Source organism: Sorex fumeus, unplaced genomic scaffold (assembly GCF_029834395.1).
Source record: "Sorex fumeus unplaced genomic scaffold, SorFum_2.1 ptg000005l, whole genome shotgun sequence".
Lineage (NCBI taxonomy): Eukaryota > Metazoa > Chordata > Mammalia > Eulipotyphla > Soricidae > Sorex > Sorex fumeus.
The window spans coordinates 8937501-8954541 of NW_026606062.1; the positions used below are offsets into that span (position 1 = coordinate 8937501).

The window sequence follows — 17041 nt, forward strand, 5'->3', positions numbered from 1 at the left end:
CCCCACAGGCTCAAACTGCCACATCGCCAGCAGCAGGAGCCCTGAGCCGGGCACTCACGGCGGCCCCCGGCATGGGGGCAGAAGTGCATTCCGGCCCGCACGCTCCTGATCTCCCGTGCAGAACCTGCCTCTCCCCAGGAGTCCCAGACTGACCAGAACTGGGGGTGGATGTTGATACCACTGGGCGGGGGCTGGTTTCTGGGGGGAGGCTTGACACGCATGCCACACACAGCATACGTGTTGGGCGTGTGTGCCACATACGCACATGCATCAGACTCAGGGCCTCATGCTTTGCAAGTGCTCCCCCCCCCCCCAGCGGCAGCCTCAGTCCCTGTTTGCTTCCTTTGGGCCACACCTGGAGGTGCCCAGGGGTCTCCCCTGGCAGCGCCCTGGGACCACACGTGGCAGGTCAAACAAACGAGCTGGCCGCAGGCAAAGCAAGGACCACCTGGAACTCTCTCTCTGGCCCTGGAAAAGTATCTTCTTCCCCATTAAAAATTATTTTTTCACGTATCTGCCTTTTTAAAATTTTACTTAAAGGTAAAGGCCCTCCCGTTGATCGTCGATTTGCTCGAGCGGGCACAGTAACGTCTCCATTGGAGACTTTGTTGTTACTGTGTCTGGCATATCGAATACTCTCGGTAGCTTGCCGGGCTCTCCGAGAGGGGCGGAGGAATCGAACTTGGGTTGGCCATGTTGGCTGCTTATAAAAATGTATTCTGGCTTATGTAATTGCAGTAGTGCAGTTTACAGTATCGATACATAAATCTGCCCCCAGCAACCAAGTTCCCAGAGGGCCTCCGCTGTCCCAGGTCACCCCTTGATGGCTCTTCTCCTTTCCACTTGGCTGCCCCTTTCCACTACTTGGCAGCTGGTTTCATATTCCAGAAAAACATTTTTAAAGAAAAAAACAACTAAGCTTTTCCAGACGCTTCAAATCTGCTACCGGCTTCACTTAACCACGCCGGTGCCCTGGGGCCGCTCAGGTCCTTGTACCGAAAGGCCGGTTCTCAGCGCCAGCGGCATCGTTACCCACCACACGCAGACACAGAGACGCTCACCCCCGTGTGTATGTGCGTGAAAAGTAAAGGCCCCAGAACAGGCCAAAATATTCCTATTGCTGGAGTAAGGGATGACAAGGAATTCGCTTTTCCTTTTGACCGAGCAAACTGAACAAACACACTGGTTGGGTCACCGAGTCTGGAAAACTCCCCGACCTCAGCTCTGACGGGTCCCCCCTGCACCAAGGCCCGGTCCTCGCGGGCGTCACTCACGTTCCTCACGGACTCGGTCTCCTCCACGATGACCTCCATCTCGGACCCGGGCTGCACGTCACTCCCCACGGCGAAGAACAGGAAGAGCTGGAGCAAGGGAGGGTGGTGAATGCGCGTGAGAAATTCTGCCACTCACCCACTCACCCCCACCCGCGAAAACCCGAAGGTCCGGCAGCCTCGCACGCTGGTCAGACCGAGCCCCGGGAGGTCGCTCAAGGTTGTCCCTTAAAGACCTGGGTCAGGAGTCAGTGCCAGAGTCCCACCCCCGGTTCCCCAGCACCCTGGTGCTCTGGAGACCCTCGCGTGGCTGCCGGGGCGTCATCCCGCCCTCAGGCGCCTGCCTCGAACCAAGGGCCGGCTGAGGAGAGCCGGTGGGGTGGGGTCCTGCCTCAGCTCCCCCAAATAAAAGAAGGGAAAGCCTCTGGTCCTGCAGAAACGGGGAGTGTTCCGCGGCCCTGGGCTCACTGAGGCGACGCCCGTTCCTGTGCCAATGCCGGTTCCGTCTCTCTCTCATCCTCTCTGACTGCGGGACCCGCCAGCCTGGTTTCTTCTGCTCTCCCACCTCACTCCTTCTCCTTTCCTTCCTTTAACGCAATCACTTTTGGGGGTTGTTTCTGGGCCACCCCTAGCGCTGCCCAGGTTTCACCTCTGGTGGCGTTTAGGGGACCCTCCACGGTGCCGGGGACGGAACCCGCAGGCAGGCGCCTTAGCTGGCCTCTCACTGGCCCCGGGACTTGGGTTTCTCAGGCCCAAGGCCTCACAGGTAAACATCAGCCTCATCTCTCGGCGGCTGCTCCTCAGAGCTCTTCCTTCCCTTCCTTCCCTTTCCGGACTTGGGCCCACCCAGCGGTGTGAGGGAAACGGCTGTTCCCTGGGAGCCCCAATTTCCCACCTGCTTCACCCGCCAGCGATGGGAGATGCAGGAGTGGGGAGGCAGGAACGGGCGTGAGACCCGAACAAAGTCCCCCTGCGAGGGGCCAGGTCATCGTCAGGACTGCTGGACCCGAGTGACAGTTTGTCAGGCAGCTGGGGCCTCGGCAGAGCTGTCATCAGGCCGTGCCCTTGACCCAAACACAGGCGCAGGCCTCTGCCAACCCTGGAAGGCCAGGTGGGTGCTTGGGCGTTTCGGGCCCCCCCGAGGAAGGAGCCGCAGAAGCAGCCCTGCCGCCACGGAGGCCGCGTGGGGGTCGGGGAAGGGACATCAGAGCTGGCGGGTTTCCGCAGCCGAGACAACACACAGCTCAAGATTCCCTAAGCAGGGTTTGGCCGCAGCGAAAGGGCCTCACGGGGCACCTGGGCCGGTTGGTCTTTTTCCCCCGTCAACTTCAGTCGGTCGGCACCAGGCTCTACAACGTGTGTTACTTAAACCACATTCAGGTGTGTTACCAGCGGTACATGCCGTGTCAGGGTGTTAAATGGACACCCGAGTGGGTGGATCTGGGGCCAAGTGATAGCACAGTGGGCAGGGTGACTTCCTACTTGGGTTGGGTCCCCGGCACCCTGTACAGTCCCCTGAGCCACCGCCAGGATTGATGCCTGAGTGATGCAGAGCTGGGAGTAGGCCCTGAGCACCACTGGGTGTAGCCCCCAAACAAACAAGAAAGCAAAAGAACAGGGAAAAAAAGAAAAATCATGGGGCTGGAGTGATAGCACAGCGGGTAGGGCATTTGCCTTGCACACAACCGACCTCGGTTCGATTCCCAGCATCCCATATGGTCCCCTGAGCACTGCCAGGAATGATTCCTGAGTGCATGAGCCCGGAGGAACCCCTGAGAATCGTCGGGTGTGACCCAAAAAGAAAGAAAAACCCACAAAAAACCACAGGATGACTGCAGTTCTGACAGCAAGCTCACCACAAGCTGCCCAGGGCGCCCCGATGCGGGCACTCACCTGTGAGGAAGTGGGCGCCGCCCCAGGGCACAGCCCCAGTGAGCTCCCCAGTTTCAGCTCTGCTCCGCTCACTGTGGACACGTCGGGCACTGGAATGAGGTGTGCGACAGTGAGACCCAGAGCCCTCCCCGGGAGACCCCGCCGCAGCCCCGACCCTTCCCTCTGGAAATGCCCTAAACGGCGCCAGGCAAGTTGGTGGGGCACGGCCCGAGTCTCCAGCTAGAAGTGGGGTTCCCAGCCTTGTCCCTGCCTGTGCCCACACCCGCCCCTGGCCTCATGCTGGGACCCCACCCCCTTCGTGCCGCTTGGAACAGACCCCCTGTCCGCCGCCAGGAAGAGCCAACCGGGATTGCTCCAGGCTCAGATGACACCAAAACCCTTGCAGGGATGAAGAGTGATGGTTTCCCCTAAGGCGCCAGGGTCCCTGCCGCCCACACTCAAGCGCCCCCCTCCCCCGCCCTGTGGCGACCAGTGTGATGCCAGGGCCCCCGGCGGGCTCGTGGTGCGGCCTGGAGGCGGCACGCAAGTTACCTGGGCAGAGAAGCCTCCCGTTCCTATCAATAGGCCTCAGACAGCTGCTGTCGGCTAGGAGCAAAGAGAGGGCGTCAGTGCGGCAGACGGGCCGAAAGGCAGCAGGAAGTCAAGGGCGCCCAAGCCAACTGCCTCCCGCCCCTGCCCCCAACCCCGCGGCCTTCAGGACTCCGGGTGTCTCTGCAGGAGGGTGCTGTGGGCTCATGGGGGCAGGCCTGGGTGTTCCCTGCGCTGACCACAGCACTGTGCCCAGCACTGCAGCACTGCCAGCCTGGCCCCTGCTTCCCGGCATCCCGTGGTGGGCGCTATTGGGTCTCAGGTGGACGGTTTGCGGGCCAGGGGCCACACCTGGAGGGCCTGGGTGTGAAAGCTCGCGCTCCTGCGGGCAAAGCCTGTGTCCCCTTGGAGCCCCCTCCCGGGTCCAGCCTGAAGCTTCTTGCGTGTCCTTCCCTCTTCCTCGGCCACCTCCCTTGGCTGGCGGTGCCGCAATCCGTCCCTCTAGCCGCAGCCGGTGGGTATGTGGCAGGCAGCCGTGGGCAGCCGTGTCTCCCCTCAGGTTCCCGCCCACACTGGCATCTCCGCCCACTCTCCGCCACCCTGTAAATGCCCCAGGGCTGGCGCCGGATGGTCCAGGGGTGTCTGAGAAGGAGCTGGTGGCGGAGCTTGCGCCTCGTGAGGGTCCGAGGTGAGGTGCCCACGGCAGAGCCTGCGCTCCACACCGGGCAGTACCAGCATCTGGGCGCGCTCTGGTGAGTGGTGTCTGAGGTGGCGGCGGTGAAAGGTCACCGGCTAGTGAAAGGCCATCTGATGAGGCTGGCGCGCCCCAGCCCAACGCTGCTCAGAATGGGACTCTCCGGGTCTGAGCGGCCAGGGCACTGTGACGGGACAGCTGGCAACACCGGGAGACTGAGCTGTGAGCTGTGCCCCCACCCCGTCCTGAGCGGCCGCTGTGACTCGAGCTACTCGCGCCGGGAGGACGTGTCCCTCGGGGTCTCACGTCTCACACGCTGGTGCCCCAGGAGCAAGGTCAAGGTGAGGGCTTCTGCCCACGGCCAGCAGCCCACAGAGAGGACATCCACGCGCTCGCTCCGGGACTCATGGTCTGCTCCCGACGTGTCCAGGGAGATGGCCACTTCCACCTGCTGTCTTACGAGAAAATGCTTGAGGTTTTCTCTTCCTCCTTGTGGTTCTGGGGCGACACCGGCTGTACTCAGGGCTCACTCCTGGCTCCGTACTCGGGAGTCACTCCTGGAGGTATCGGGGAACCATACGGGATGCCGGGGATCGAACCCAGGCTGGCTGCAAGCAAGGCTTGCTGTCGCTCAGCCCTGCTTTCGACTTTCATGGATAACGTTGAATAAGAGAATCTATAACCAACGGCGACTGCCCATCGGAATGCACGCCAGTTCCAGCTGCTTCACATCTCCACTGACGGGTGGTTAATCCCTTCTACGTTCTCATCATCCGAGGAGCCCAGCTGGTCAGTGGCTGAGGCCGTGTGGGAGTCTGATGTCACCCACAAGGGCTACACGCAGGCCAGCTGTCACCAGAACAAGGTACAAGCCCCCGGCGAGCATGGCCCCTCATGTCCACAGGCAGACATGAGTGCCATGGCGACCCCTGGCAGGGAATGCCACCGGATCCCAGATGATGCAGTTCCCGGGGAGTCCAGAACCACGCGTGCACAGCTACGGCAGGAAGGAAAGGGCGGACACGGCCCCTTCCCACCAATCCATGGGGTGTGCTGTGCTGCGGCTCTTGGTGGTGGCAAGTGCCACCAAATGTCCTTGTCTGCGCCGGCTGGTGGCGGCCAGGGAAGTGTCCCATGAGTGCCTGTGTCTGTGGACCAGGTGCCCGTCAGGCAGGGTGTGGGTACTCCATGGTCTTGGGTACCTGGGTGCTGTCCAATATGAACTTGGTATCTCTTTTCCTTCTACACCGCAGCTCGTCCTGTCAACCAAAGAGCCTACATCCAGAATCGTGACGTCATCCAAGCTACTAGATTTTCCTCCTCATGGTTTCTGAGTCTGTACGACCTAAACAACCTTTTCCCTGAGGGTAAAAGCACCCAAGAGCCTCTCCTGCGTCTCCCAGACACTTGGGATCGAGTCCTCTGGGCTGTAACGGGTTGAGCCAGTGCCTTTCCACGATCTGACGTTGAGCTGGGGGCTTGCTCTGGGGTGCGGACCCCAACTGTGCAGTGCTGGGTGCTGAGAACACACAGGCTCTCCCCAGAGACGTGCTCCCACCTCTGCAGAGAAACGGCCGCTGGTCTCGCACCTGGGATTTCAGAGTGCTGCCGTGAGGCTTGTCGGCTCTGAGCTGCACACAATCTCTGTGTACATTCCTCTTCTTGAGAGAGACTTTACAAGTATCGAAACTCCCGTTGGCTCCTGGCTGTGCAGACGCAGGATGCCGGCTGGAGACCGCCAAGGCCTGTCCTCTCGCAGGCCCCTCCTACGGCACCCCTGCCCGACCACCCCCCCATGATGGGATTTTCATCCGTGGCCCCCTTAAGAGTATGGGGGGTTGGGGGTCCCTGGGGTGGCTCTGGTTGAGAAAGCTTCTCCTTACACTGTTTCAGTTTGCTCTGGCCACAGCCCGCAGTGCTTGGGGAACCATGAAAGATGCCAGGGATCAAACCTGGGGTAGGCCGCGTGCCAGGCAAGCGCCCTGCCCGCTGTACTATCGCTCCGGCCCCCTATATGCCAACTCCTATGCCGAGACAAACTGCCTTAATTACTGTAACGGAAGTTCTAGGCCTGAATATCAGAGAGTCTGACTCTTTCAATTTTGGGCCCACCCCCACCCTGCCCCCAAACGTATATACTTGAGGTTCTGGGAGTTTCCACACACCTTTAGGGACCAGCCTGTACACTGCAAACAGGGGAAAGTCCCGATACATCAATTCTGAGAACTGGTTCCCGCCAGTAAGTGTCCACATACTGGGCCGCGTCCCTACACTGACCCCCGGATCCAATCCTCGGAACGACGGTTTCCAGTGATCAGGATAAACAGCTTGCACATATTTCGTTCAATTCATCTCCAAGGATTTCATGATTTACATTCTGCTGTTGTGTTTTCTGGAGTGAGTTTTTCATTTCCTTTGAGAGGAAACTTAATGAGTTTTTGCCTGCTGACTCGAGTGCTTAATTGCAAAAGCGCAGCAGGAGAACCGCAGGCTTTAGACAGGCAAGCAGCGCACGCAACAGTCTCGGCAACGGCACGCTGGGGAAATGCAGTTACACGCACAGTGAGTGAGTCCGGACTCACTGCAATTGAAAAACCACAATCACGATACACCACAGTTACAATGACTGGCCGGGACGTGGAGAAACCCCGAGCCTCACACGGTCGCCGGTACAGATGGCAATGAGCCAGTCATCTTTGCTGGGGGCAGGGGGTGCCCACGCCCGGCAGTGGTGCCCAGCCGACCACGTGGTAGCAGGGATGGAAACCCGGGCTCCCGGCTCCCAGAGTCCTCCCCGTTGCAGGGCGACTGAGGTCGGTGTGATCTGCCGTATGACCCTGCGGTTTCACTCCCGGACAGGACGTTCCTGCGCGCCTCTCTCTAGCAGCGCGGCTCATAGCAGGCAAAAGGCGAAATAACCCAGACGCCCCGCCAGGCGGTGAGTGAGGAGACAAAGCGGGATTACAGCCATGCAGGAGAAGGCCAGCCAGGAAAAGGGGCTCCTGGGGCCGTGGGGGGCCCGGGGATGGTGAGCCACGTGGGAGAAGCCCACGCTCAAAGGCCCCCTGGGGAATGACCCCCACGGACCCGAAAAGGCCAGAAAAGCATGCTACAGAGACGGGAAGGAGCCGGAGCAGGCGACAGACGCACCGAGAGACGCAGGGCCTGGCTCTGCTGCCCTGCCAGCTTACGGATGACCACACACCCATCCCGGAGGACAAAGGTGGGAAGGTAGGTGAACCACAAACCGAAGGGCGACTCCACAGGGAGTTCGCAGGAGACATTCCGTCTGGCCATTTCATTTCCGGAAATGAAAATGCGTGGAGCTGCAGACATGTGGCGGCATGATGCACACAGAACAACACGGACGCAGAGACCACGGACAGAGACCACGGACACGGGGACAGGGACTGCGACAGTCGGCCAGAGACATGGTGAGGGACCACGATCGTCTCCGGGGGGGGAGCGCGGACGGCTTGAACTTGATTTGTTAATGTCTCAAATGAAAGCAAGCATGTGACGAAAATGTTAACATTTGTCCATTTTGGGTGGTAGGTGTGTGATTTTTTCCCCCCCTAATGATTCTTTGATACTTCCCCATATTCTTTTCAATTAAAAAAAAAATCAGAACAAAACTAAATTAAACCAAACCGAACCAAACAAAAGCAAACATAAATGATTACCTAGGTCCTTCATTAATTTTAATTCCTTTATGGCTTTAATTCGAATATCAAACACCACCTAAAATAGAGAAATAAACTAATGACTGCGTATAAGTCGATAAGTGAATGGGCTGGGGCGTGGGCGCGGCTGTCAGCTAGCAGGTCACACACAGGTCACCGAGTCACCCCTCATTAGTCCTTTCTGCGCCGGGAAAACCCTTTCCCCATCCCCGCAAATCACTTTCTCTCATCTGCAAGGTTAAAAGCAACAGCTGAGATCTCAGTGACATTTCAGCACCCAGAGGCTCATCTGAGCAGAGAGGGGGCAGCGGAGGGAACCGGCCAGCAAGACACAGTCAAGCGGCACCGTTCCTGCCAGTTAAATCAGCATTTCCGCTGCAGACAAACAAAAGAAAATTAGGGCTTCACATTTCTTTCTGCTAAGAATAATGAATTCAAGACGAACAAGCAAAAATAACACAATAAAAATGTACAACGCTAACCCAGGGGCAACAGTTAACATTTAAACAATTTATCCTGTTTCCTGTTTGTTTTGTTCAGACCAAATTGCATGCGGGGCACATTCTGGAAGTTTCGGGGAGGCCTGCTCACTGGCCAGTGTGACCCCCGCCTCCTGGCAGCGCCCACACTCGCCTGGGGGGGGCAGTCCCAAGAGTTCCTCAGGGATTGGGTGCTGGTCTCAGGCACTCGGGAGCTCAGAGCACTGGTCTCCGCTCCCGCAGTACCCCACCAGAAGATATGCTGTGAAATGATCATGTCAGATAGAAGGAAACATCCCAGTAAGTTTCTTTGCTGTTACAGAAAGAAACTTCATGGACATTACACAAACGTAAAGAGATGATTCCTGAGCTGTCTGAGGAAACCAGGACTCAAGTCTTCAAGTGGAAGGTGAAGGAAGGCCGTTTTAACGGCTGACTCTGCAGAACGCACAATCTGGTGTAAAGCAATTGAAGAGAAGCCAAAAACCAGGGCCAGCAATGTGGCTTAGTTGCAGAGGGGCCTGTTCACATGTATGAGGCCCCGGGTGGATCCCAGCACCGCCAAAAATAAAAGCAAAAACAAAACAACCTAGAAAAACCGAAAAAAAAAAAAAAAACCCAAAAAAACAAAAAACGCAACACAAAAACAAACATCAGGTTTTAAAAATATGGAAAATACCCTTAAAAAGCAGCATTTTATATACACCAAAGCCACTGGATTCCAAGGACTACTTCAACAGGCAATTCCATATTTTAATTCTAGGCTTTGGAGGGGAGAAGGGGCCTGTGTTGTTTGGCAGCAAAGGGAAACACGCCGTGATCAGCTGTTGGAGATGCAGTGCTGGTTTTTAAGATGTCACCAACAGAGGCAGCTGCCCTCCAAGCCCCTCGTTGGTGAAGCTTCCCCCTCTGTTCCCACCGAAACAGCCCAGACCAACGACAGTCACCACGTACTCACTGTGTTCACGGCCGCGGGGATTCTCACTTGCTTCTCTCCCGACTCTACCGGGCACAGATTCACCACCTGCAGCCAGCTGCCCTCACCCGTCGGCGCCGTCCACTTCCTGTGCCCGGACAGTGGGCTGCAGGGAGAGAGATGTGTCGGGAACGGGTCCGCAGGGAGCACGGTAGCACGCATGGCCGGGACCACCCTGCATGCAGACGGGGTATCGCGGCTGCCTCTCAGAGAAGTGCTCTGAGGCGACAGTCAGGCAACGCCTGCCCGCACGGGCGCGCGGGGCAGCTGTGTGCGAGCCGGGCACGGGGACGACCGAGGAGAACCGCGTGTTGGCGCGGCCCGTCTGCCTGTCCGGGGGCTTTCCTGCGGGACGGTGCCTGCGCAGACGCCTGGTTCTCACTCACCACACTCTCCCTCCACGCAGCGTGGGGTATTGGACAAAGGGGTACAACACCCCCAGCCCTGACACACCGTCTGGGGCCCACCGAGGCTCAGCGTGGAGGCCACGCACGCTAATGGGGCAGAGGCAGCCAGGCGCGTCCCGAAGCCCGGGGCTCAGGGTGGGGCCCCAAGCCCAACTCTGCTCCCGCACTTGCCCGGTGCCCACCCCTGAGGGCGTGTGTCAGTCCCTACAGCTCTGCAGAGCCGCTGTTGGTGACCGACCCCTCTGACAGAGAAGGCACGGGGCAGCCCGGGGAGCAAGCGTGCCCGGGCACACTGTCAGCTGAGCCAGAGCTGGACACACTCACGTCCCCGCCAACGGCTGCGCAGCTGGGACGTGCTCTTGGGGAGCGACCACCTCCCCGAGTCCCGGCCACTGTCCCAGGCAGCGTGGCGGTCAGTGAGGCGAGCGGACCCACTGCGTCTGGACAGACAGGATCAGGGTCACTGGGAACCGAGCTTTTGTCATGTGCAGGTCTGAGGGGGGCAGTGAGGACCCTCCCCGACTGCAGGAATGTCCAGGGACAGGCAGACAAGGAGAGAGTCGAAGGCGCTGTCCAGAGTAGGGGGGAGTCCCCTGGGGCTTACTGTCCTCTTTGAGCAGCTGGAGAGTCCCCAAGCGAAAGGGAACTTCCTGAGGGATCCTGACCACCCAGCCTGACAGACCTAGTTCTGACTCTGACACCCTCATGAACTCCTTTCAGAGAACTCGGGGCTCTGGGCCGGAATGATAGCACAGTGGGGAGGGTGCTTGCCTTGCACGCGGCCAACCCGGGTTCGATTCCCAGCATCCCATATGGTCCTTCGAGCACCGCCAGGAATAATTCCTGAGTGCAGAGCCAGGAGTCACCCCTGAGCATTGCTGGGTATGACCCAAAAAGCAAAAAAAAAAAAAGAAAACTCGGGCTCTGGATTCCATGGCAAGGCTGAGTGGGAATTCATGACAGGCTCTCACTTTCTTCCCTGGCTACCCAGGGGTACCACAGATCAGAGGCAGAGAGGCCACGTACCAAGGTTACTGCCTTAACCCTGGTGCTGTCTCTCTGGCCTCAGGATTCTGCTTTCTGGAAAGCTACTCTAGGGGGTTGGAGAGTTGGAGAGATGGGACAGCGGGGCAGGCAATTGCTTTGCACGCAGCCAGCCTGGGTTCATTCCCTGGCATCCCACATGGTCCCCTGAGCACCACCAGGAGTGTGATTCCTGAGCGCAGAGTTAGGAGCAAGCCCTGAGCATGACAGGGGTGGCCCCAAACCCAAACAAAACCCCAACAATACCAAAACACCCCCAAAAGCGCATCTAGTCCCACCTAGATCACTTTTCATGCCCCCAGTGACATCACAAATCTGCAAAATGCAAGAGCATTCCTACTTCCGGTGCGGTTCAAGAGGAGTGCCTGTCTGGGGTGGGAAGAACCACACCCTTCGTTCTCGGTCTGAGCCCGAACCCTTCTCCGGTGCCAGTGAGCTTTCCCCTTGGGGTGGTACCTGCCGCCGCCAGACTCGGAGTCCCGGATGGAGATGGAGCTCCCGTTGCAGAGCCCGAGTTCTCGGAGTGTCCTGTGCGTGTCCTCCTTGGGGACGGTGGTCCAGCTCTCTGGGCCCGCAGGCTCCGTGCTGCTGATGGAGACGACGCCCTGCGGGAGGGCGCAGGCCGCGAGCACGGCACCCACGTCCGCGTTGGACGGGAAGACGAGCGTGGACTCCACCAGCTGCTGGCCCTCGGCCCCTTCCCCGCCAGGGGCTGGACGCAGGACATTCAGGAGGAGCGGCTCACTCTCGCTGCCGGTGGCGATGGGGACTCCGCCCACCTGCGTGACACCAAGACAACCGTTATGCTGATTGGCATCTGCCCAGGAAAAGACACAGAGCTGTCAGTTTGTCGCTCCGCCATAGAGTGAGTTTTTATGGCAGGAGAACCTCAGCACTGGCTCTGGAAGGTTCCCTCTGCCGTGTTGTAATATGAGAGAACTCTGGGCCGTGCAGACAGTGAGGCGGGTCTCCACAGTGGTGGCGAGGGTGGGCAGAGAGAGAGACGGACAGACAGACAGACGGGCCACAGACTACACGGGGGAAACAACCCTCCCTGCCCACTCCTTTACATCACGCCCCCCTCCTGGCCCCCCTCAGCGCTCGGCGTCCCCCCCAACGGCCCACGGGGACTCCGACACACAGATACAGACAGACGCTCTCCAGCACGGCTGCCCCAAGCCTGCTCCTCCTGCCAGTCTCCTGCTGTGCCATGGCCTGCCCGCGTGACGGGCAGAATTCCATCCCGATGACAAGAACCCACTCGGGGACCCGCCTGTCGCCAGTGCGTCCTCACCTGCGCTCCATTCCAGACGAAGATGTCCTCCCCGTCGTCAATCCCCGCATCGTTCAGAGTCAGGCTGTCTCCTGGAGGACAAGACTGCTGGTGAGACCCGGGCTGCAGGCAGAGCCGAGACAGACGCCTGTCCGTCTGTCCGTGTGCTGCTCTCACCGCAGAGAAACAGCAGGAGTCCAGGGCTCACACCGACTTCCGGCGCAGCCTTCCCAGCCCTTCCCAGCCCTTTCTCGGCCCCTTTCACTGTGACCACTTCTGTGTCACCACACAATCTCTGTGGGCACCATGGCAGGGAAAGAGAGTCCCTGGAAACAGTCGTGGCCCGTGCCACTGTGAAGAGGCAGCTGCTATGCTTCAGGGCTCCCTCTGTGACCCCAGAGAAGAAATCTGTGAACCAGCCACGAGCTATTTCATAGGAAAAAACGCACAGCGTCAGGCTCAGCGGAAGTGGTGCTGCCACAGTTCCTGTTCTGTTTATCGGCGATGAAAAGCACCCAGGGTTCCTTCCCTCTGGCTTTGGGTCACACCCAGCCCTGCCGGGGGCCAGCAGTGCCAGGGATCCGACCAAGCCCCAAGTATTCCACCCAACACGTGCTCGGGCCGCCGGGCCACCCCAGCCCCTGCAGTCCTTCCGAGCGTCCAAGGAACTGGAGTTCTTAAGCTCTCGGGGAACCAAAGCATGCAACTCCTGACTGTTGCTCTCAAATCGGGCACTGAGAGTCAGGGGAAAAACAGCCACGCCAGATTCAAGTGCCGAAAAGGTCGTAACACGGGAGAGCCCCAAAACTTCCAACGATTCGACTCTGACAGAAAGGTAGCTTTAAGTTTGGAAAGTGAGGTCACGTCCATGTCAGCACAGTGTCACTATTCCATAAACTGGAGGCGCCTGAAATTGGAGAAACTGTTTCCAAACTGCCAAGGTGATGCCAAGCTCCCGGCGAAGGAGGCGGCAGGGACGGGGAGCCGGCCAACGAGATGTGTGGGCACACATGCTACTTACCAGTCAGGGTCTCGTAGACGTGGAGGCCCGCGGGCACACGCTTGGCGACACTCAGAACCATATCTCCTTCCCAGAACTCCAGCAGCTAGAGGGCAATGGGGAGAGAAAGGAACAGTGCTCAGTCCCAGACCTGGCCCAGGCCCAGGCCAGAGGAGAACAGGCTGGGCCGGCAGGAGGTCAGACCTGCCTTTCCCCAGAGAGTCACGGCTGGGAGCTGACCTGACATCGGGCCGACGCGGGGCAGAGCCAGGCAGCGAGTGATCAGTGCCTAGTCTGGGCCCAGCTGCCCACACAGCCCTGCAGGCACCAGGTCAGTTAGGGTTTAGATCTGACTCCAGGGGCTGAGGAGACCCCGAGGGTCAGTCTATTTCCTGCCCTTCCAGCGAGTTCCCTCTGCCTGGGATGAAGTGTGGTACCCCCCGCCCACCTGCACCGGGGATTACTTCTGAGAAAACAGACAGACTGAAAACCTGGCGGCCCCCCAGGAGGAGTCACCAAGGGAGGGAACATGGCAGATTTGGCCTGGCAGTGTGCGTGGGGTTCAGGGACTCTTCCTGGCTCTGGACGCCGAGGTGACCCGGCAGTGTCCGGGGTCCCTGTGTGGTGCAGGGACCCAACCCAGGCTAGGGCACTGCGTACCGGGCAAGTGCCGTGCCCTGTCCTGTCTCCAGCCTCAGAAATGGGCTTTTAATGCAAAGGTTCACAAATATACTAATTTTATAAATCTTGATACTAGTCCAACATTGTGGAGGGAAAAAAAAAATCACTCAACTCAACTGAAGTTAAAGAAACTGACTTCGTCTTGTCCAAAAAATTTTTTTGAAGTTACTAATTTTGACGGGCCGGAGTGATAGCACAGCGGTAGGGCATTTGCCTTGTATGAGGCCGACCCGAGTTCGATTCCTCCACCCCTCTTGGAGAGCCCAGCAAGCTACCGAGAGTATCTCGCCCGCACAGCAAAGCCTGGCACTACCCGTGACGTATTCGATATGCCAAAAACAGTAACAAGTCTCACAATGGAGATGTTACTGGGCCCGCTCTAGCAAATCGATGAACAACGGGAGGACCATGCTACTAATTTTGATGACTGTCGTTCAGAGACCATGTTTTATTTCTGAAAAACAAAACAGACCGTACATTTTCTATTTTCCCCGACTCTGACCCCTACAGACATCTCAGACTATTCGCAACAAGCAGTAGCACTGGCACTGTAGCACTGTCGTCCTGTGCGCGCGCCCAGAGTCCCAGCTACTCGGGAGGCTGAGGCCAGAGGATCACTTGAGTCCCGGAGTTCTGGGCCGTAGTGCGCTATGCTGATCAGGGGTCCACACTAAGTTTGGCATCAATATGGTGACCCTCCGGGAGCGGAGGACCACCAGGTCGCCTAAGGAGGGGTGAACCGGCCCAGGTCAGAACCGGAGCAGGTCAAAACAAGCAATACAAAATAAACGATCTAGCATCTGCCTGGGGGCAGGCTTGAGTGGTGGCAGTAAACTTTGAAGTAACGGTGGTGGGCTTGGTGTTGACATATCGAGTGTAATCAGTTATTGTGAACAACTTCATGAAAATAAAATTAGAAAAATTAAAATAAAAAAGTTTTAAAAATTCTGACCATATCCCCCACTCCCTCTCTCCCTCCCCTATACACACACACACACACACACACACACACACACGAAGAATACAACACACACACAACCGCCCAACCGTGCGGGAGGGGTCTGTGGGGGCGGGCGCCCTTACCTGGAAGATGGACTGCCGGAGGTCCCCCAAGGTCCTCCCCCTGTCGTAGGTCAGATCCCACACGCTCTCTGCTTGCGAGGTGACGGGGTGCAGGGCGCCGTTGGAGAAATGATAGTGGGGGCCAAGGTGGAGATGCAGCTCAAAGCTGTTGCTTGTGGAGTTGCACTGTGCCCTGCGGAGGGACGCGCACGATGCTTTGGGGCTGCTGCGGACACAGCCCTCGCAAACTCCGCTTCCCGTCTCAGACAGTTCCACTCTGGCCGGGGAACTGCAATCCGCGTCCTCTTCCCCTCTTCCCCCCACGTGCCACCCGGATCATCCCAGCCTCCCAACGCTCAGCCAGTCAGCCCCGACAGGCTTCGGGACCAGCGGGGCCAGGAGTCGGACGCATGGGCCCTCTGTATCTGCCCGTGCTCAGAGCACGACAGGGAGCGGGCAGACCCACCCAGGCCTGCCCAGCCGTCACGTGAGGGGCCAGCCGCACCAACTCCTGTTTCAGCCTTACTTTTTTGGGGGGGTGGAGAGAAGGTCGTGGGGTGACTGGGCCACGCCCAACAGTGCTCAGGGCTGACTCTCGGCTCTGCGCTCAGGGTACTCAGGTACTACCCACAGTGCCGGGGCTGGCTACACACAGGAGTACCTGGTTCTACACTCTCTCTCTCTCAGGGAGGGAGCGTGTGGGGGGGGGGGGGCATTCCGGTCACAGTCCAGGCCTGGACAAAGGCAACACTTGTTTTCAGATGGCAACACTCCTCATGGGCTGCTGGACACAGCAGTAGTAATCAAGTGGGCGAACTCGGTCAAGGGAGCTGACAATTCTTTTACAAACTGGTGATTTGGGCCTGGAGCAATAGTCCAGTGGGGACAGCGTTTGCCTTGTACACAGCTGACCGGGGTTCAAGCCCAGGCACCCCACACGGTCTCCTGAGCACCGCCAGGAGTGAGCCCTGAGCACTGCCAGGAATGCCAGGAATGGCCCCAAACAGTCTTAATTTCTTTTCTTTTCTTCTTTCTTTCTTCTTTTTTTTTGCTTTTGGGGTCACATCCGGCGATGCTCAGGGGTTCCTCCTGGCTCTGCACTCAGGAATCACTCCTGGCGGTGCTCGGGAGTCCATATAGGATGCCACAGATCGAATCCGTGTCAACCGCATGCAAGGCAAATGCCTCCCCGCTATACTATCACTCCAGTCCCCAGTCTTGATATCTGTTGGCATCTTTGGTCACAGTCCCAGCAGCTGCCCCTGGGGTCACGAGGAGACCACGAGGATACCGAGTACCCTCATGGACCCTGTCTGTGAGCAAATCAGGTTTCAGGGTCCCAGGCTGGACGTCCACTGGGGCCGGTGTGCTCTGAGGCTTGGCTGTCTCCCCAGCTGACATGACGGCCCAGAGTTTGTAGGACCCATTCCCGCCCCGACGCCACCCTCCCCCTGCTGGCCCCATCACTGACCACTGGCCCCGGACTTCAGAGCCGTGAGGGCGGCTGGCTGACCAGCTCACCGAGCCCGCTGCCTCCTCGACTCCCCTGTACACCCAGCAGTGGCCATGCCACGGGCGTTACTCCTTCCCTCCCGGTCGAGATGGCTTCGGGGAAAAAGTCACCCCCCCAACACTCTCTCTCTCTCTCTCTCCCTCTCTCTCTCTCCCTCTCTCTCTCTCTCTCTCTCTCTCCCTGATCAAGTCCAAAGTTACCTTCTGGTCCGCAGCTCCATGTTGGCTGCGTCCATCTCTCTCAGCAAGTGACCGGGGACCCCGTAGCGCGGGTTGGCGAGAGCTGCGGAGAAAGCGCTCGTCAGCACACGGCCTCCATGGGGTGCTGCCTGTGGGTGACCACCGGCACCTGTGCTGCCCACACCGGCCACCCACGTGCGACTCACCCTTCCAGCCCCTATTCTTAGACTTTCCCCAGAACTCTCGGTGGGCTCAGACTAGCGGCGCCCACCGGCACAGAACCCAGTGGACTCCTGCTCTGTTGCGCCTGTGGGTGATCTCAGGACAGCTGCAAACTCCCGAGGTAGAGACCTGGCCT

The 17041-nt window shown here is 58.7% G+C and overlaps 1 protein-coding gene across 1 annotated transcript in view; it reads right to left on the reverse strand.

Moving 5' to 3' along the window:
* USP40 (ubiquitin specific peptidase 40) overlaps positions 1–17041 on the reverse strand; it is a 53187-nt gene that overhangs the window by 13462 nt on the left and 22684 nt on the right. The window contains exons 12-21 of the mRNA XM_056121856.1: positions 16705–16786; positions 15013–15184; positions 13270–13354; positions 12270–12340; positions 11432–11754; positions 9507–9630; positions 8070–8127; positions 3696–3749; positions 3165–3253; positions 1275–1361 (exon numbers count right to left, since the gene is read on the reverse strand). Of these exons, the coding sequence (XP_055977831.1) occupies positions 1275–1361; positions 3165–3253; positions 3696–3749; positions 8070–8127; positions 9507–9630; positions 11432–11754; positions 12270–12340; positions 13270–13354; positions 15013–15184; positions 16705–16786 (1145 nt within the window). The remainder of the gene's footprint in view (positions 1–1274; positions 1362–3164; positions 3254–3695; positions 3750–8069; positions 8128–9506; positions 9631–11431; positions 11755–12269; positions 12341–13269; positions 13355–15012; positions 15185–16704; positions 16787–17041) is intronic.